This window comes from Salvelinus fontinalis, chromosome 1, assembly GCF_029448725.1.
Source record: "Salvelinus fontinalis isolate EN_2023a chromosome 1, ASM2944872v1, whole genome shotgun sequence".
NCBI lineage: Eukaryota > Metazoa > Chordata > Actinopteri > Salmoniformes > Salmonidae > Salvelinus > Salvelinus fontinalis.
Window position 1 is genome coordinate 76,411,599 of NC_074665.1, and position 21,640 is coordinate 76,433,238.

Genomic DNA, 21,640 nt, shown 5'->3' on the forward strand with positions numbered 1-21,640 from the left:
CACAGTGTCCAAAGAAGGGCCAGATGTATACAAAAGGGTGTCGTCTGCGTAGAGGTGGATCAGGGAATCACCCGCAGCAAGAGCGACATCGTTGATATATACAGAGAAAAGAGTTGGCGCGGGAATTGAACCCTGTGGTACCCCCATAGAGACGGCCAGAGGTTCGGACAGCAGGCCCTCGGATTTGACACACTGAACTCTGTCTGAGAAGTAGTTGGTGAACCAGGCGAAGAAGTCATTTGAGAAACCAAGGCTGTTGAGTCTGCCGATAAGAATACAGTGATTGACAGAGTCGAAAGCCTTGGCCAGGTCGATGAAGATGGCTGCACAGTACTGTCTTTTATCGATGGCGGTTACGATATCGTTTAGTATCTTGAGCATGGCTGAGGTGCACCCGTGACCAGCTCGGAAACCGGATTGCACAGTGGAGAAGGTATGGTGGGATTCGAAATGGTCAGTGATCTGTTTATTAACTTGGCTGTTTATTAGTGTCTAGTTTGAGAAACAGACTTCTCACAAGTCCTCAACTGGCAGCTTCATTAAATAGTGCCCGCAAAATACCAGTCTCAATGTCAACAGTGAAGAGGCGACCCCGGGATGCTGGCCTTCTAGGCAGAGTTGCAAAGAAAAAGCCATATCTCAAACTGGCCAATATAAAGAAAAGATTAAGATGTGCAAAAGAACCCAGACACTGGACAGAGGAACTCTGCCTAGAAAGCCAGCATCCCGGAGTCGCCTCTTCACTGTTGACGTTGAGACTGGTATTTTGCGGGCACTATTTATTGAAGCTGCCAGTTGAGAACTTGTGAGGCATCTGTTTCTCAAACTAGACACTCTAATGTACTTGTCCTCTTGCTCAGTTGTGCACTGGGGCCTCCCACTCCTCTTTCCATCTGGTTAGAGACAGAAGGGAGAAGTACACAGCGTTGTACGAGATCTTCAGTTTCTTGGGAATTTCTCGCATGGAATAGCCATCATTTCTCAGAACAAGAATAGACTGACGAGTTTCAGAAGAAAGTTCTTTGTTTCTGACCATTTTGAGCCTGTAATCGAGCGCACAAATGCTGATGCTCCAGATACTCAACTAGTCTAAAGAAGGACAGATTTATTGCTTTTTAATCAGAACAACAGTTTTCAGCTGTGCTAACATAATTGCAAAAGGGTTTTCTAATGATCAATTAGCCTTTTAAAATCATAAACTTTGATTAGCTCACACAACATGCCATTGGAACACAGGAGTGATGCTTGCTGATAATGTACATAGATATTCCATAAAAAATCATTTCCAGCTACAATAGTCATGTACAACATTAAAATGTCTACACTGTATTTCTGTTCAATTTGATGTTATTTTAATGGACAAAAAAATGCTTTTCTTTCAAAAACAAGGACATCTCTGAATGACCCCAAACTTTTGAACAGTAGTGTGTGTATATATATATATCCACTGATTCTTGAAAAATATAAATGCCTCATGAGCTTACTTCAACTGTCACACTCCATGAGAACCCAAAATATAAGCTTGATTTCTCCAATGTTTTTCAATGTTGAACATGTAAACAAACACTGTATAGCCTCATAACATGGTTAAAACAATAATTTTAATATCATGGATGGTCAGTCCTTAGCTCCCATAGCTCTGTAAATTAATCTGAGAGTGGTTACATTTCTCCAAGCCCATCCCTCAGCTTTTTACCAAAACAGAGGCGGGACATCCGTTTTGTTATTGTGAATCACAGCCGCGAGCTGCCCAGTGACACAAGCCTACCAGACGGGCTAAATAACTTCTATGCTTGCTTCGAGGCAAGCAACACTGAATCATGCATGAGAGCATCAGCTGTTCCGGACAACTGTGTGATCACGCTCTCCGTAGCCGATGTAATACCTTTAAACAGGCCAGGTGGATTACCATGACGTGTACTCCGAGCATGCGCTGACCAACTGGCAAGTGTCTTCACTGACATTTTCAACCTGTCCCTGACCGAGTCTGTAATACCAACATGTTTCAAGCAGACCACCATAGTCCCTGTGCCCAAGAACACCAAGGTAACCTGCCTAAATGACTACCGACCCGTAGCACTCACGTCTGTAGCCATGAAGTGCTTTTAAAGGCTGGTCATGGCTCATATCAACACCATTATCCAGGAAACTCTAGACCCACTACAATTTGCATACCGCCACAACAGATCCACAGATGACGCAACCTCTATTGCACTCCACAATGCCCTTTCCCACCTGGACAAAAGGAACACCTACGTGAGAATGCTATTCATTGACTACAGCTCAGCATTCAACACCATAGTGCCATCAAAGCTTATCACTAAGCTAATAAGGACCCTGGGATTAAACACCTCCCTCTGCAACTGAATTCGGAACTTTCTGACAGGTCGTAACCAGGTGGTAAGGGTAGGTACAACACATCTACCACACTGATCCTCAACACAGGGGCCTGTCATGCCAAATAATGTCCCCCGCCAATTAGTGTCCCCCTCTATGTCACAATGTGATTCAATGTGTTCTAACTACTGTTGCTACGGCTGTTGCTAGAATTTGCAACATTCTGACCGGATTACGTAATGAACCAAAGCTTCCGTTGCTATGCTGGTTGCTTGGTTACCTCGTAGCGGTCGCAAAGGAAGTAGGGCGCCAGCTGTTCTAGTTCTATTTAATCTCAGAAGCGTTCAATTAGTCCGCACAAAATTATTACCTCAGAATTGCTCTCCAAGGACGGTGATTTTGACGGTGACAACCTGCTGACTACCTGCTGCTTCGGAAGACCGAAAAGCCTTGAAAGAGAACACTATTTCTTTACCATATATTTGTCTTTATATAAGAAAATATTGTTAAATAGAAATAAATAATTTTAACTGTTTCTAGATTGATTTTATATTGGCATTGCTAGCTACTTATTCACCTCAGCCAAACAGTTTTATTTAGCTAACGTTATTTAAGTTAGCTAGCTAACTCTTATTGTAGCCACTTTCTGTTTATCTAGCTAACTAACTGCTAGCTGCTTTCTGTTTGTATGTAGCTTCCACTTTAATTTCATCGCTCAACTACATTTTCTTTTATCTTTCCAACAAGGCAAAGTACTATGAAGGCACCACTGATCTCGACAAGAGGCGCAACGTTCGCGGGAGGTCAGAGAAATTCACAATTCAGGGTAGGGTTTTGCGATATGGCAAAAATATTATATCACCGTATTTTTTAAAAATATGATGGTATTTGACGGTATTTTTAGTTTTTGAATACTTAAAGTTATTCATTTGCTGTCACGCCCTGACCTTAGTTCCTTTGTTATGTCTCTATATTGGTTTGGTCAGAGCGTGAGTTGGGGTGGGCATTCTATGTTTTTGTTCTATGTTTTATATTTCTATGTGTTTGGCCGAGTGTGGTTCTCAATCAGAGGCAGCTGTCTATCGTTGTCTCTGATTGAGAACCATACTTAGGTAGCCTCATCCCACCTGTGTTTTGTGGGTAGTTGTTTTCTGTTGTGTGTCTGCACCAGCCAGAACTGTTTCGGTCGTTCTTTGTTATTTTTGTTTTTTTAGTGTTCATTAAATAAATATGAACACGTACCACGCTGCACCTTGGTCCTCTCCTTCCAACAGCCGTTACATTTGCTTTATGAGTAGTGAGTGATCCTAGAGTGGCAACACATACATTCTAAGTGACTTCAATGAGTCTTTCTCCAACCTGATTGTTTTATACTGTTCAATTCAACTTCAACCAAAACAAATTTCAGCACTTATATCATTTCTGCATTTCCTGCACTCATTTGCAGTGGTGGAAAAAGTACCCAATTGTCATACTTGAGTAAAAGTAAAGATACGTTAATAGAAAATTACTCAAGTAAAAGTGAAAATCACCCAGTAAAATACTACTTGAGTAAAAGTCTAAAAGTATTTGGTTTTAAATATACACTGCTCAAAAAAATAAAGGGAACACTTAAACAACACAATGTAACTCCAAGTCAATCACACTTCTGTGAAATCAAACTGTCCACTTAGGAAACAACACTGATTGACAATAAATTGCACATGCTGTTGTGCAAATGGAATAGACAAAAGGTGGAAATTATAGGCAATTAGCAAGACACCCCCCAATAAAGGACTGGTTCTGCAGGTGGTGACCACAGACCACTTCTCAGTTCCTATGCTTCCTGGCTGATGTTTTAGTCACTTTTGAATGCTGGCGGTGCTCTCACTCTAGTGGTAGCATGAGACGGAGTCTACAACCCACACAAGTGGCTCAGGTAGTGCAGCTCATCCAGGATGGCACATCAATGCGAGCTGTGGCAAAAAGGTTTGCTGTTTCTGTCAGCGTAGTGTCCAGAGCATGGAGGCGCTACCAGGAGACAGGCCAGTACATCAGGAGACGTGGAGGAGGCCGTAGGAGGGCAACAACCCAGCAGCAGGACCGCTACCTCCGCCTTCGTGCAAGGAGGTGCACTGCCAGAGCCCTGCAAAATGACCTCCAGCAGGCCACAAATGTGCATGTGTCAGCATATGGTCTCACAAGGGGTCTGAGGATCTCATCTCGGTACCTATTGGCAGTCAGGCTACCTCTGGCGAGCACATGGAGGGCTGTGCGGCCCCACAAAGAAATGCCACCCCACACCATGACTGACCCATCGCCAAACCGGTCATGCTGGAGGATGTTGCAGGCAGCAGAACGTTCTCCACGGCGTCTCCAGACTCTGTCACGTCTGTCACATTTGCTCATGTGCTCAGTGTGAACCTGCTTTCATCTGTGAAGAGCACAGGGCGCCAGTGGCGAATTTGCCAATCTTGGTGTTCTCTGGCAAATGCCAAACGTCCTGCACGGTGTTGGGCTGTAAGCACATCCCCCACCTGTGGACGTCGGGCCCTCATACCACCCTCATGGAGTCTGTTTCTGACCATTTGAGCAGACACATGCACATTTGTAGCCTGCTGGAGGTCATTTTGCAGGGCGCTGGCAGTGCACCTCCTTGCACAAAGGCGGAGGTAGAGGTCCTGCTGCTGGGTTGTTGCCCTCCTACGGCCTCCTCCACGTCTCCTGATGTACTGGCCTGTCTCCTGGTAGCGCCTCCATGCTCTGGACACTACGCTGACAGACACAGCAAACCTTTTTGCCACAGCTCGCATTGATGTGCCATCCTGGATGAATTGCACTACCTGAGCCACTTGCGTGGGTTGTAGACTCCGTCTCATGCTACCACTAGAGTGAGAGCACCGCCAGCATTCAAAAGTGACCAAAACATCAGAAAGGAAGCATAGGAACTGAGAAGTGGTCTGTGGTCACCACCTGCAGAACCAGTCCTTTTTTGGGGGTGTCTTGCTAATTGCCTATAATTTCCACCTTTTGTCTATTCCATTTGCACAACAGCATGTGCAATTTATTGTCAATCAGTGTTGCTTCCTAAGTGGACAGTTTGATTTCACAGAAGTGTGATTGACTTGGAGTTACATTGTGTTGTTTAAGTGTTCCCTTTATTTTTTTGAGCAGTGTACTTAAGTATCGAAAGTAAATGTAATTGATCAAATGTACTTAAGTACAAAAGTATAAATAATTTCAAATTCCTTATATCAAGCAAACCAGATGGCACCATTTTATTTTTTATTTATGGCTAACCAGGTGCACACTCCAACACACAAACATAATTACAAACAAAGCATCTGTGTTTAGTGAGTCCTCCAGATCAGAGGCAGTAGATGACCAGGGATGTTCTCTTGACAAGTGTGTGAATTGGACCATTTTCCTGTCCTGCTAAGCACTCAATGTAACGATTACTTTTAGGTGTCAAGGCAAATGTATGGGATAAAAAGTACAGTATTTTCTTTAAGAATGTAGTGAAGTAAAAGTTGTCAAAAATATTTAAAAAGTAAAGTACAGATACCAAAAAAAACAACTTAAGTAGTACTTGAAAGTATTTTTAATTAAGTACTTTACACCACTGCTCAATTGAGATCATTTCCACACAGCCACGTAGGGCTGCAAGATATGGGCAAATAATATAGGATTTATTGCGATTTGACTTGCGAATTAGAGCAAAACTGTTGGAATCATGGAAATAGAATGACTATTCTAATTATATAGTTAGAATATAATAGTGGGCACTTTGAATACAGTGTTGTTTGAGAGTACAACCAATTAAAATGCCAGGGCGGTGTTATTGTGACAGGGTAGGATCTAAAGTGTTGATACGTGTTTCCTAGGGGACCCTATAAGCTTTGGCTACATTGCATGTTTTCTCTTAGCTACTTCATGTTGCTAACATATTCTTGCTTTGCATATTCCTCTTTGATTTAGAAGATACTGTCGCACAAAGAACATACTGATTTAGGTCTACACCATCACTGGTATTATCAGGCTGTATTAGGTAGCTACGTTTGCTCTTACTCGGTACGTTTATTAGCTGTCTATTAGTGGCTAACAATTAGCGTCTCACAAGATTTAGGGCAATTTGCTAAGAAAAGACAAACTAGATGTTTGCTGATGTAAGAAATACAAACTAATAGTGTCATTATTGAACACTAGTGAATTTATATTAAGAAGCAAAGTGAAAACAGCATTGTTGTCAACATTGTTGCATGTGCTGCATTGACCATGCAGACTGAACTCGAACACACCGACTGCGTCATTGCATCACTGCTTCATAACATTTTGCGCAACTAGGCAACTATACTGATGCAGGTACCTTTTGCAAATGGTCGCATGCGGTTGGACACATGGAGGAGAGAATCATTTTCGCAGTATCCTCAAAACCGTGTCTTTTTGACACAACTGCTGACAGCTACAGGGACATAAACACAAAAAATGCTGCTTGGAGACAAGTGTCCACGATAGTAGGATTGCCAGGTCAGTTTAGTAGTGAGCTTGTGCTAGATGTGGCTAGTTAGCGTTAGCTAGCTAGCTAACCTAGACAAATCGCCAGGCGTTTAACTGGGCTGATGGACTCCCGGTAGTTGGTATCCATCCGGGCGATCCTGGCTCCAACCATCTGGAGTAGGTGATCGAACTGGCTTCGGTCCAGATGAAAGTAACATCGGAATTCCTCTCCAAACAGTCGAAGCTCTTGAATTAGACGGTGGAACTCCCCTGCCTGCTTTCGGGACTTTAACCATCTCTGAACCCACACAGACCTGCGCTTTCGGCGGGGCTGGTCCCGGCCCAACAGCGCGATCAAGACCACCTTCCTCAACGTTGGTCTCATTGTTGAAAGAGCCTACTCTGCCTATCTTGACTATTTATTATTGCATTTCGCTCCAAAACTGCATTTGAGGGAAATTATATTATAGGCTCTCACAATTAATTTGAGGATGTCATCGAATAAATAATATACTTGGCAAATAAATAAATAAAACATGTAAAGAAATTATGCAATCAAACTGTTTTTATGTAATCCCAAATTTTTACTGAATGTGTGCAACAACAACAAATCTACATTCATATTTTGCTACTTTCTGTCAAGTCCACTCATACAATTTGATGCATACGTTCGATTTATCGAACGTATGCACCACACAGAACGCACTACAACTGCCTCTGCAACGCAATGCTGCAAGGCAAATGCAGCGTTCCATTGGAAATGAATGTACTTCTGGTGTATCGAAGCGCAATGACGCAGCCGGTGTGTTCGAAGCGTTGAGGAAATATCAAATGCGCTCCTTGAATAACAGGGGGCGTGGCTAGGTCTGTGTGGAAAGTGGCACGGCGAGAATGTGGAGAGAGATGACTCAAGTAGGGAAGTAAACCATAAAAATTGACAGTACACATGGCGTATCACATTTAACAAACCAAACATTCAAATACCGGAATAGAAGGTAAAGTAAAAATCCAAACCGGGCCCTGCCTCAATTCCGGTATATTATAAAATACGTATACCGCCCAGCCCAAATTCATTTCTATTACTGTTACTGTTAGATAACTGGAAGGATTTATGTACAACCATTTTTCATCTAGCTGACGTTAGTTGGTCATCTACATGTCACTAGCTATACATTTAGTTATATGTCTGTCACATTGAGGTATCTAGCTATAAGTTAACTCTGATCAATCAAATTAATCAGTGTAAATAATTATTATAGCTGGGGTCATCATCCGTTAAGGTAAATAAAAAACATCTCAGATAACTATTTGAATTTGCACATAAAATAACCGGAAGCTAGTTTTAGTTTTCCTAACACTGACATTTTTCTCTTTTATGTCTTCATAAGGGTTACCGCAGTGAAAGCCAACAATCTTCTCCAGTTGGAGCAGTTGGGCGGTTGACCACTGAAAGCCCTGACGCCCTACACTTCGGTGAAGCCCGTGAGTCAAAGTATGTTAAGCTTTGGTTGACATTTGAGAAAGCAAGAAATGGTAGTTATGCTGAGCTCATAAAAATGTACCTCTTCAATTTACCTCTCCTAATGACTTTAGGACTGTCAACTGTCCGAACCACCCAGGAGGTATCCCATCCACCAGAGCCAGGATCAGTCTGATTCTCTGTGCTCTGATTCAGAAGGGGATCAGTTTGAGGTAGGATATATTTAAAAAACTGTTGAAAAGTACATATCTCGCCTTCATAACACTGCACTAATCCATCAAATGTTCTCACAGGTGGCTTGCGGCAGACTGGAGGAACAGGGGCAGGTAAGGCCAGCTGCTCTCTGTGGCCAGATGGAGGACCTTCGGGGGGTCATTCTTCCGTCACACTCCTGGTTAGACAATTTTACAATTGATCATGCTCAAGCTCTTTTGCATGTGCAGCATCCAGAAGTAGGAGGTCTCCTCACGGTGGGCGGCATCGCCATGCTGCCAACAGTACCAACACTGGCCCAGGGGTTTATCCAGATAGTCAGTCTCAAGGCTAACCACTGGGTCACGGTAAGTAACCTCCGCTGCCAGGTATGTACTGTTAAGGTATATGACTCTAGTGGTCATGACACCACCCCAGAGTTTCTCTCACAACTCACCTCTCATCTTTTCCAGGGACCTCTTAACTAACCTCCAGTTAGTGTTTGCATATCTAAAGGTTCTAGATTTGTGTGTGTAATATGGCAGAAGTCTCCTGGAGCCCATTACACAGCAGGGTTGAGTCATCACCATATTGCTACACCCATCCAAGCCCCATCAGGTCAAACATTACAGAGATAGAGTAGGGGGTTGAGGGCCTTAATTAAAGGTTGAGGGCCTCCTCATCCTTTAACTCTTTCTCTTCTCTCCCTCCAGATGAAATTCTTCATCTAGTGACTTCTCATTGCCCAACAATCTGCCCACTCATCCCATCCCTTCCTCCATGTCATTATATAATATAAAGCTACTGTTATTGTCATGATGTCATTATCTGCTAATAAAGTTTGCTAGCCGTATCATACTGGCCATATAATATGTGAGATACACAGATTAACTAAAAACACTAGCACTGCAAACACTCAGAACAAAGAGAGCAGCAGTGCCTGGACTTCGCAGTCTTCCTCTTCAAGTCCCCCTTCCGAGACTGCCTGTTGAGAACAAGTGACAGGCAGGACCTCCCAACCACACAGCACCCACCTCTTTATTCCACACACCAGAATTAAGTATTTCAGTCTGATTGCCATGTGAGTGCACAAAAAATAATCTGAAAATAAATTAATGACACTGTATACCAACAAGTTTATGTATTAAATCTTAAATATTGCCAGGTTGGTTTTCACAGCTGTTTCATAAGGTGTTTATTATTGTAAGTTGTAAGGTATCCTTTGGTAGTATTTATTTGTTACACATTATTCATTGTTGTATCCTACGACCAACAATAGATTCATATATATTCAACCACAAGAGTGTACCAATGAGCCGTGTGAGATAGAACAAAATTAATAATAATAGAGGACTACTGAAATTATGTTATGTCAGTGTAGACAAGGGAAGGGCAGGTTAAAATAAAAACATGACAGCCAGACATGCCAGCTTTTGAATCAAAGGGATTTGGATATAAATGGAGTGGAAATTAACTGACTTTGTGATCTGTAAATTAAGTAACTTTAATGTGTCAAGCAGAGTACACGTTTTCTTTGCCATTTCCGAAGCATAGCAAAACATTTAAGACATGGATTTCATGTTGTAATGTTAACAAGGTACCAAAAAGTAGTTAGAATTAATGTTTTCATTTGATTAGCTAAACCAAACTTGTTAAAACAGCTAAACTTTTGCAAAACTCAGCCTTGTTTGAATAGCAATGATGAAAAGAACTTCATTTAGACTGCAACAATATCCAAAATTCTAATCATTAGGTCACCACACTGTTGATATAGCAATGAACGCTAATAGTTTATCGAATCCCATTGTGACGTATAGGGGGACACTATTTGGCATGACAGGCCCCTCAGGGGTTGGTGCTCAGTCCCCTCCTGTACTCCCTATTCACCCTTGACTGCATGGCCAAGCACGACTACAACACCATCATTAAGTTTGCTGATGACACAACAGTGGTAGGCCTGATCACTGACAATGATGAGACAGCCTATAGGGAGGAGGTCAGAGACCTGGCAGTGTGGTGCCAGGATAACAACCACTCCCTTAATGTGATCAAGACTAAGGAGATGATTGTGGACTACAGAAAAAAGAGGACCGAGCACTCCCCCATTCTCATTGACGGGGCTGTAGTGGAGCAGGTTGAGAGTTTCAAGTTCCTTGGTGTCCACATCACCAACATACTATCATGATCCAAACACACCAAGACAGTCGTGAAGAAGGCATGACAAAGCCTAGGAGACTGAAAAGATTTGGCATGGGTCCTCAGATCCTCAAAAAGTTCTACAGCTGCACCATCGAGAGCATCCTGACTGGTTGCATCACTGCCTGGTATGGCAACTGCACTGCCCACAACTGAATGGGTCTCCAGACGGTGGTGCGGTCTGCACAACACATCACCGGGAGCAAACTACCTGCCCTCCAGGACACCTACAGCACTCGATGTCACAGGAAGCCCAAAAAGATCATCAAGGACATCAACCACCTGAGCCACTGCCTGTTCACCCCACTACCATCCAGAAGGTGAGGCCAGTACAGGTGCATCAAAGCTGGGACCGAGAGACTGAAAAATAGCTTCTATCTCAAGTTAAACATCCAGCCATCACTAACACAGAGAGGCTGCTGCCTACATACAGACATGAAATCATTGGCCACTCTATCAACGGATCACTAGTTACTTTATTAATGTCACTTTAATAATGATGTTTATGTAACGGATGTGAAATGGCTAGCTAGTTAGCGGGTGCGCGCTAGTAGCATTTCAATCAGTTACGTCACTTGCTCTGAGACTTAAGTAGTGTTGCCCCTTGCTTTGCAAGGGCCGCGGCTTTTGTGGAGCGATGGGTAACGACTGTGCTTCGTGGGCGACCGTTGTTGATGTGTGCAGAGGGTCCCTGGTTCGCGCCCGTGTCGGGGCGAGGGGACGGTTTTAAAGTTATACTGTTACATTGATGCTGTTGACCCGGATCACTGGTTGCTGCGGAAAAGGAGGAGGTTGAAAGGGGGGTGAGTGTAACGGATGTGAAATGGCTAGCTAGTTAGCGGGTGCGCGCTAGTAGCATTTCAATCAGTTACGTCACTTGCTCTGAGACTTAAGTAGTGTTGCCCCTTGCTTTGCAAGGGCCGCGGCTTTTGTGGAGCGATGGGTAACGACTGTGCTTCGTGGGCGACCGTTGTTGATGTGTGCAGAGGGTCCCTGGTTCGCGCCCGGGTCGGGGCGAGGGGATGACATAAAGTTTATACTGTTACATTTACATATCTTGCACTACTCATCCCAGATGTATATACTGTATTTTATACCATCTATTGCATCTCGTCTATGCTGGTCGGCCATTCATTATATTTATAAGTACATATTCGTATTCCATCCATTTATTTACATTTGTGTGTTTAGGTAGTTGTTGTGGATTTGTTAGATCACTTGTTAGATATTGCTGCACTGTCAGAACTATAAGCACAAGCATTTCGCTACACTCGCAATAACATCTGCTAACCATGTGTATGTGACCAATACAATTTGATTTGGATTAGTGCTGAGAGATTAGTGCGTTTTGAAGTCTGTTCGGTTTCGGTTCGATTATTTAAAAATAATCACGGTTTTCAGTTTCGACCCCAAAAAATAAACATGACATGCGCTATGCATTATGCGGGGTTGAACGCTGTAACAACACACCAAACAACAATTAAAGTTCCATGATGGTAGTGACTGCCCATTACTGCTTATCACTTATTAACCATCAGTTATACTTTACTTTAATAAGATATTTCAGTTGTACATTTGTTTTATTTGATTACTTTATTATTTTATTCCAAGTCATCATCTCATCTCTATAGAGCTACTGCCTATGCTGTCTGACAAAATCACTATTTTAGAAGTTCTTCAAAGTAAATATGACTGCTGAATACCAACTATCAATCACTTAGATCGTGTATCTTCATGTAGAGATATCTCGCGAAGTAACAGTTATCTATCCCTCTTGATCTTGCATCTTCTGACTCTTCTCTCCGGCTTTTGACTTTTCTCGCTTGCTTGCCTAAACGAAACACACAGAAAGGCGCGCAATGGATTGGGGTCATTGTAGTTAATTACCACGGTTTCTGCACTAAACTATGTAGAATTTTGGACTGTTGGAAACTACAACTCCACCATCGCACAGTTCGGGCTGATCTGATGTATTTTATCTCCAGAGGAACTAGGCAATTTGCGCATTGAGTTCACAAAAATAGAATTCAAACAGTTGAACCGATGTGTAAAAGCCAAGGCATACAGGTGTGAAATGGAAAACAACATCAGTCTATTCCATATAAAACAACGTTGTCTTCTCTCCGAAAGGTTGCTGGATCGAATCCCCAAGCTGACAATGTAAAATTCGATCGTTCTGCCCCTGAGCAAGACACTTAACTCACTGTTCCCCGGGAGCCGAAGACGTGGATGTCGATTAAGGTAGCCCTCCGCACCTCTCTGATTCAGAGGGGTTGGTTTAAATGCGGAAGACACATTTCAGTTGAAGGCATTCAGTTGTACAACTGACTACAACAACCAGCAGTTAACCACAACATAATTAGGCCCGGAAGGTGTTTACATGAGACTGATGTCGATGGCCAAATTGGGGTGTGAATTGATTTTAAAGTAAGCCTATTGTGATTTAAATTAATCCGAATGCAATAACAAGAACCACCCCGGGAGAGTGAGCGCACCACCCCAATTGTCAATTCCGAGTTGATGATCTACCTAAAACCACAGCACCGAAAGTGCTTGACTCATAAATATTCAATTCAATTACTAGAGGGAGTATGTGATCATAATCCCTCAAAGTTATAGATTAGGACTAAATGGCAGCCGTTTTGGTCAGGGAGAATTATCATTATAATTATCATTCCTAATTATTTGGTTTGACTAAAGCAGTGACGACTCGGATACCACGGTTTCTGCCTCCCGCCCCGCGAACACGCAGGGAAGTTTGACTGTCTCGCTGTCAGCGCAGCGGTGAATGCCGGTTTGTTTGGCCACCAGCGAACAGTTGCGTTTCTGCTCTACGTGTACATGCAAGGTGTGACAAATGCCATCAAGCGTAAACTACTCCTGGAAGAATTAAACAGCCCACCCTTGGATTTGAAAGGAATTACATAGACTTCGAGTGATTGGCTTTGGTTTTTGGCTTGTTTGTTGTTGTTGTTCCGTCTTGAGGAGACTGAGGAATAACTGCCAACATGTCTAGGGATCATGACAATGTGAATAAGCTGACTGAAAGTACATACAAGGTAAGCAGGCTTTTTGTTAGGCTATGTTCTCATCATCATAGCTCCCCATTTCTCCACATTTATAACAACATGGTTTCCGTATGGCCAATGTCCGTCGCCTTTGGCAATAGCAGTAGGCACCATATTGGCTTCAGTTTTAGGGCATAACCAGTTATTATTATTATAGATACATAAACCCATTCCAAAATATGGCCATAAACTTGTGACTCGCCCGTGAGAGCGAAAATGCGCAGTGGAGTAGGCCTAACATTTGCCTTTCCAAATAACTGAAAAAAACAATAATTTGCAATTTGTCAATTAAAAATGTGGCCAATAATCCATATCTTCTTGTTAGTTCATCAATTATAAGGCCATTTGGTGTACATGCGTCAAGCTTATCACATGCCAGCAACCCCCACCAGTTCAGTACTCTGCGTGTGAAGTCAAAAGTGTCAGAAACACTAATTCCACATTGTTTGACGTTCCACAGTTTCAGACGAAGATAAACCTGTTTCTCTCTGTTTTAATTTGTCTTCCTCCTGTTTTCTCTCTATCTGGCATGGTGCAACTAGGCCTAATGCATACCTGGCAGTTCATTGTTCTGTTGAGGGTGTGCCTGGGGAATTGAAACAGGGACTCCAGTTCTGAACAGCATTTTATTGTGGGCCATTTGAATACGAGTAGGATTGGGTTTGGTTCAATCTGCCCTGTTGCTGCAAATACTTTGTGTATAACTTTGCTCCCACAAAGTTGTAAATTGTGAAGGATCGTGTTAATGATTAAAATGTTTTATTTCAGCTTGGAGTTATTTATAGAATTAACACTAACATTTAAACACTTTATTTATGATGACATTGAGACAATCCTTTATTCGGAGTTGTTTATTAGAAACGTCTCATGATTTATTAAGTTATTATTGGTCTCTGTGTATCCACTCCACAACAAGAGATAAAAATTGTGTTTTTGAAACAAAAGATGTGAAGAATAGTTACACTCACTGCCATTATTATATTATTCTGCCCCCTCTTGCAGAATGTGATGGAGCAGTTGAACCCAGGACTGAGGAACCTTGTCAATTTGGGGAAGTCCTATGAGAAATCTGTAGCCGGTAAGAACATGTCAATGGAGGATGGTTTGAGTCGGGTTCCTCTCAAGGTGTCTTCCTTCAAGAGTTGGTCCTTGCCTGTTGCCACTGTGCTGCTTCTTGCTTTTCTGTGATCTAGTCCCTGTTATATTTTTACATTTAGCAGATTCTCTTATCCAGAGCGACTTACACTTAGTGCATTCATCTTCAGGTAGCTAGGTGAGACAGTCACATATCATAGTTAATGCATTCATCTTCAGATAGCTAGGGGACAATCACATATCACAGTTAGTTCATTCATCTTCAGATAGCTAGGTGAGACAACCACATATCACAGTTATTTGTCTATTCATCTTCAGATAGCTAGGTGAGACAACCCCATATCACAGTTATTCGTCTATTCATCTTCAGATAGCTAGGGGAGACAGTCACATATCACAGTTAGTTCATTCATCTTCAGGTAGCTAGGTGAGACAACCACATATCACAGTTAGTGCATTCATCTTCAGGTAGCTAGGTGAGACAACCACATATCACAGTTAGTGCATTCGTCTTCAGGTAGCTAGGTGAGACAACCACATATCACAGTTAATGCATTAATCTTCAGTTAGCTAGGGGAGACAATCACATATCACAGTCGTAGTAAGTTATCAGAAAAGTCAGTGCTAGTAGGAAAAGACAAGTGTGAGTGTTTGGGGATTTAGTCAAGGCAATCTGTGAAGAGGTTACTGGTTACTGTCACTTTGTGACAAATGTTGTTATAAACAAGGGTTATATGAACAAAATGTGATTTATTGTCCCAATTTCTGGACAAAAGTTAATTAGATGTCTCACATGATACAGTAACAAGCTTACTTTTACACTCTGGTTTCAGACACTTAGCCACGACTGGTGCAAGGGGCTGAATATGGTATCATGTAGAGATTGAGGAGATCCATTCATTTGATTGTGTTTGTTTGTCTCCTCACAGTGATGACTCTTGCTGGGAAGGCGTACTTTGATGCTGTGTCAAAGATAGGAGAGACTGCTTCCGTGTCCCCTGTCTCCAGAGAATTGGGTAAGTACACACACACATACAGTTGAAGTCGGAAGTTTACATATACCTTAGCCAAATACATTTAAACTCAGTTTTTCACAATTCCTGACATTTAATCCTAGTAAAAATTCCCTGTTTTAGGTCAGTTAGGATTACAACTTTTTATTTTAAGAATGTGAAATGTCAGAATAATAGTAGAGAGAATTATTTATTTCAGCTTTTATTTCTTTTATCACATTCCCAGGGGGTCAGAAGTTTACATAAACTCAATTAGTATTTGTCAGCATTGCCTTTAACCTGTCTAGGCTGAGGGTGCCGCTAGCGGCACTCCCCCCCCACCCCCACTGAAAAGGCAGAGCCGCGAAATTCAAAAAAAAATTTTTTTTTAAATATTTAACTTTCACACATTAAAGTCCAATACAGCTAATGAAAGACACAGATCTTGTGAATCCAGCCAACATGTCCGATTTTTAAAATGTTTTACAGGGAAGACACAATATGTAAAGATGTAAATCTATTACCTAAAAACACATTAGCATAATCCACCATCTTTTATTTGTCCACCAACACCAGTAGCTATCACCAATTCGGCTAAACTAAGATATTTATAGCCCCTAACCAAGAAAAAAACTCATCAGATGACAGTCTGATAACATATTTATGGAATGGGATAGGTTTTGTTAGAAAAATGTGCATATTTCAGGTAGATGGCATAGGTTACAATTGCACCCACCGTCACAAATGGACTAGAATAACTACATAGAGCAACGTGTTTACCTACTTACTAATCATCAAACATTTCGTAAAAATACACAGCATACACTAATCGAAAGACACAGATCCTGTGAATACAGACAATATTTCAGATTTTCTAAGTGTCTTACAGCGAAAACACAATAAATCGTTATATTAGCATAGCACATAGCACATAGCAGCCCAGCATTGATTCTAGCCAAAGTGAGCGATAACGTCAACATCGCCAAAATATATTAATTTTTTCACTAACCTTCTCAGAATTCTTCAGATGACACTCCTGTAACATCATATTACACAATCCATATAGAGTTTGATCGAAAATGTGCATATTTAGCCACCAAAATCATGGTTAGACAATGTGAAATGTAGCCCAGCTGGTGAGAAAATGTCCGTGCGCCATATTAGACAGTGATCTACTCTTATACATAAATACTCATAAACGTGACAAAAAAATATAGGGTGGACAGGGATTGATAGACAATTTAATTCTTAATACAATCGCGGAATTACATTTTTTAAATTATCCTTACTTTTCAATACAGTTTGCGCCAAGCGAAGCTACGTCAAAAAACATGGCGTCCTAAGCCACTAACATTTTTCGACAGAAACACGATTTATCATAATAAAAATGTCCTACTTTGAGCTGTTCTTCCATCAGTATCTTGGGCAAAGGATCCTTTCTTGGGTCTAATCGTCTTTTGGTGGAAAGCTGTCCTCTTGCCATGTGGAAATGGCAACTGCGTTCGGGATGAACTGGAAGCGTGCCCAGCAATTCACAGCGTTTCAGAAATAAATGTCCCAAAATCGCACTAAACGGATATAAATTGCTATAAAACGCTTTAAATTAACTACCTTATGATGTTTTTAACTCCTATAACGAGTAGAAACATGACCAGAGTAATATTACTCCCTCCACTAATGCTTGGAACAAGTGCGGGTCGATGTCCTCCAGGCGCATAACGCAGCAAGAAAAGAGTTCCTAGCTACAGGGTTTTTTAATTTGTAGTGCCTGTGAACGCGCAATCGACCCCATTCAAATCGTCATCACGTAAAGGCATCCAGGGGAAGACGTAAGCAGTGTCCGTATACTCATAGCAATAACTGTGGCCTTTTAACTGACTCCAGATCAGGGGCCAACATTTCTGAAATCTGACTCCATGTCAGGGAAATTGCTGTAGAATGGGTTCTGTTCCACTTAGAGACAAAATGTCAACTCCTATAGAAACTATAGACTGTTTTCTATCCAATAATAATAATAATATGCATATTGTACGATCAAGAATTTTGTGGGAAGCCGTTTCAAAAATTACACGATTAGCATAAATAGCGACAACAGCGCCCCCAGCCTCAACAGGTTAAATTGTTTAACTTGGGTCAAATGTTTTGGGTAGCTTTCCACAAGCTTCCCACAATAAGTTGGGTGAATTTTGGCCCATTCCTCCTGACAGAGCTGGTGTAACTGAGTCAGGTTTGTAGGCCTCCTTGCACGCATACGTTTTTTCAGGTCTGCCCACAAATTTTCTATAGGATTGAGGTCAGGGATTTGTGATGGCCACTCCAATACCTTGACTTTGTTGTCCTTAAGCCATTTTGCCACAACTTTGTAAGTATGCTTGGGGTCATTGTCCATTTGGAAGACCCATGTGCGACCAAGCTTTAATTTCCTGACTGATGTCTTGAGATGTTGCTTCAATATATCCACATAATTGTCCTTCTTCATGATGCCATCTATTTTGTGAAGTGCACCAGTCTCTCCTGCAGCAAAGCACCCCCACAACATGATGCTGCCACCCCTGTGCTTCACGGTTGGGGTGGTGTTCTTTGGCTTGCAAGCATCCCCCTTTTTCCTCCAAACATAACGATGGTCTTTATATATTTTTGTTTCATAAGGCCAGAGGACATTTCTCCAAAAAGTACGATATTTGTCTCCATGTGCAGTTGTGAACCGTAGTCTGGCTTTTTATGGCGGTTTTTGAGCAGTGGCTTCTTCCATGTGAGCGGCCTTTCAGGGTATGTCGATATAGGACTCCTTTTACTGTGGATATAGATACTTTTGTACCTATTTCCTCCAGCATCTTCACAAGGTTCTTTGCTGTTGTTCTGGGATTGATTTGCACTTTTCGCACCAAAGTACGATCATCTCTAGGAGACAGAACGCGTCTTCTTCCAGAGCAGTATGACGGCTGCGTGGTCCCATGGTGTTTAAACTTGCGTACTGTTGTTTGTACAGATGAACTTGGTACCTTCAGGCGTTTGGAAATTGCTCCCAAGGATGAACCAGTGGAGGTCTACTATTTCTTTTTCTGAGGTCTTGGCTGATTTCTTTTGATTTTCCCATGATGTCAAGCGAAGGGGCACAGAGTTTGAAGGTAGGCCTTGAAATACATCCACAGGTACACCTCCTATTGACTCAAATTATGTCAATTAGCCTATCAGAAGCTTCGGAAGCCATGACATAATTTTCTGTAATTTTCCAAGCTATTTAAAGGCACAGTCAATTTAGCGTATGTAAACTTCTGACCCACTGGAATTGTGATACATTGAATTGTAAGTGAAATAATCTGTCTGTAAACAATTGTTGAAAAAATTACTTGTGTCATGCACAAAGTAGATGTCCTAACCGACTTGCCAAGACTATAGTTTGTTAACAAGAAATTTGTGGAGTGGTTGAAAAACGAGTTTTAATGACTCCAACCTAAGTGTTTGTAAACTTCCCGAATTCAACTGTACATACATACATACATACATACATACATACATACATACATACATACATACATACATGCATACACTGTAATGAATCTGTCATTCGTCCTAGACACAGGTTGTTATTCCCTCTCTTGGTGCTGACTCACCACCCATTATGTTGAAGTGCTGCTGGAGACATTAAGGTGACCCATTTTCCCAGATTTTTATGATCCATTAGGTAGCTTCTTATGTTTGTCACCATCCGCCATGATGGACTGCTGGATGGATAAGGCCAACAAATGGCTTAATCTGTGTTCATGTCACACATACATTATCCTTATAGTGGCTGTTATCCACAGAACATTAACAAATATAAGGTATTTTTCATGATAATTATGTTTATTCTGTAGTGCTATAGAACTTTAATTGCCTGGTGGCAGATCAGTTTGTGTTTCCAGCCAACTGAATCTAACGTTACAAAATGGATCACCAAATGCGTCCAGAACATTGGTTTAGAATGGGGAATGTCCATTTGAGGAATTCTAATTAAGTCTGGAGCTGTTCCTACTCTATTTCTATAGTTCCTCCTCTGCTGCTCAGACTGGCCTCAGTCAGCGAGACTGGCCTCAGTCAGCGAGACTGGCCTCAGTCAGCGAGACTGGCCTCAGTCAGCGAGACTGGCCTCAGTCAGCGAGACGGTGTGAATTCTCTCACGCGTTACAGAGCAGGGCAGCAAACACATTGAACAAACAGACTGACAGAAGAGGACACTATTCCCACCATTACATCTATCTTTCCCTCCATCTGCTACCCTTCTCTCCTCTTCCCCTCTCAGGGGCCAGAGTAAAGATTTTGTTGTTGTCAAGATGTAGACGCTGAAATTGCTGGAGTTTGATGAACAACATTTTGAGTGTGACCCCTTGTTCGATTTTATTTATTGTTGTTCGGAACATGTTCATGCTCCATGATGTAAAACAAGACAGTGTGCCCTCAGTAGACCAAACCTCATGTCCCTGTGACCTCAGTAGACCAAACCTCATGTCCCTGTGACCTCAGTAGACCAAACCTCATGTCTCAGTGTGCCCTCAGACCAAACCTCATGTCCCTGTGACCTCAGTAGACCAAACCTCATGTCCCTATGACCTCAGTAGACCAAACCTCATGTCCCTGTGACCTCAGTAGACCAAATCGCATGTCTCTGTGTGCCCTCAGTAGACCAAACCTCATGTCTCTGTGACCTCACTAGACCAAACCTCATGTCTGTGTGCCCTCAGAGACCAAACCTCATGTCTGTGTGCCCTCAGAGACCAAACCTCATGTCTGTGTGCCCTCAGAGACCAAACCTCATGTCTCTGTGTGCCCTCAGAGACCAAACCTCATGTCTCTGTGTGCCCTCAGTAGACCAAACCTCATGTCTGTGTGCAATCAGAGACCAAACCTCATGTCTGTGTGCCCTCAGTACACCAAACCTCATGTCTCAGTGTGCCCTCAGTACACCAAACCTCATGTCTCAGTGTGCCCTCAGTACACCAAACCTCGTCTCAGTGTGCCCTCAGTAGACCAAACCTCATGTTTCAGTGTGTGTTTTTTGTGTTCATCAAAATAAATGATCTACGCTTACCACGCTGCACCTTGGTCTGATTCTTCCATCAACGAGCGTGACAGTTGTTAACAGATAGAACAATCAGCTTATCCCTTAATGCGACTTGGCATTTTTTGATAAGGAAGTCATTGACTGCTAACCGCTAAGATACATTCGTGAGTGTTTTCACTTCAAAGAAAACTGCTGGGCTTTCAGATGTTTTAGATGTGTGAAATCTGTAGGAAATAACTTTAAACAGAAAATCTGACATCTATTTATGTAGTCCTATTAACTTTTGTGTCACGCCAACCTCCCTCATTTCAATAGGAGAATTTCATACAATTGAAAAGTACAGTCCATGACTCAATTCCAACTCAAATGAATTAGTGGCTCTATTGATTTCATTTTGGCTCAAGGGAATTGAGCATTAGAATGACCTGGCTCTGCAAACAACAGGGTCAGAAAGAAACTGTGAAGGAGCCCAGATGGCCAGCCTCCTTCCTGGTATTCAGTGTCATGGAAAGACCTGATTGTTGTGAGAAACATACTGTCCATGTCTCATCACAAGGGAGCACATACAGTGCCTTTTCCACATTTTGTTGCATTACAGCCTGATTTTTAAAATGGATTAAATTGTGATTTTATGTCACTGGCCTACACACAATACCCCATCATGTCAAAGTCGAATTGTTTTTATAAATGTTTACAAATTAATTAAAAATGAAAAGCTGAAATGTCACATTATAAGTTGCATGGACTCACTCTGTGTGCAATA

The 21,640-nt window shown here is 42.0% G+C and overlaps 1 protein-coding gene across 3 annotated transcripts in view; it reads left to right on the forward strand.

The window, feature by feature from the left end:
* The first annotated feature begins 6,190 nt into the window (after window positions 1-6,190).
* LOC129862202 (brain-specific angiogenesis inhibitor 1-associated protein 2-like protein 1) overlaps window positions 6,191-21,640 on the forward strand; it is a 65,692-nt gene continuing 50,242 nt past the window's right edge. Inside the window, exons 1-5 of one of the 3 annotated variants that reach the window (XM_055933627.1) lie at window positions 6,191-8,305; window positions 8,407-8,505; window positions 8,587-8,853; window positions 14,752-14,827; window positions 15,774-15,860. In XM_055933627.1, coding sequence (XP_055789602.1) covers window positions 8,647-8,853; window positions 14,752-14,827; window positions 15,774-15,860 — 370 coding nt within the window. In that variant the 5' untranslated portion in view covers window positions 6,191-8,305; window positions 8,407-8,505; window positions 8,587-8,646. Of the gene's footprint in view, window positions 8,306-8,406; window positions 8,506-8,586; window positions 13,741-14,751; window positions 14,828-15,773; window positions 15,861-21,640 lie in introns of those variants that run through there. The other 2 variants (XM_055933636.1, XM_055933644.1) reach the window with 2 other exon arrangements.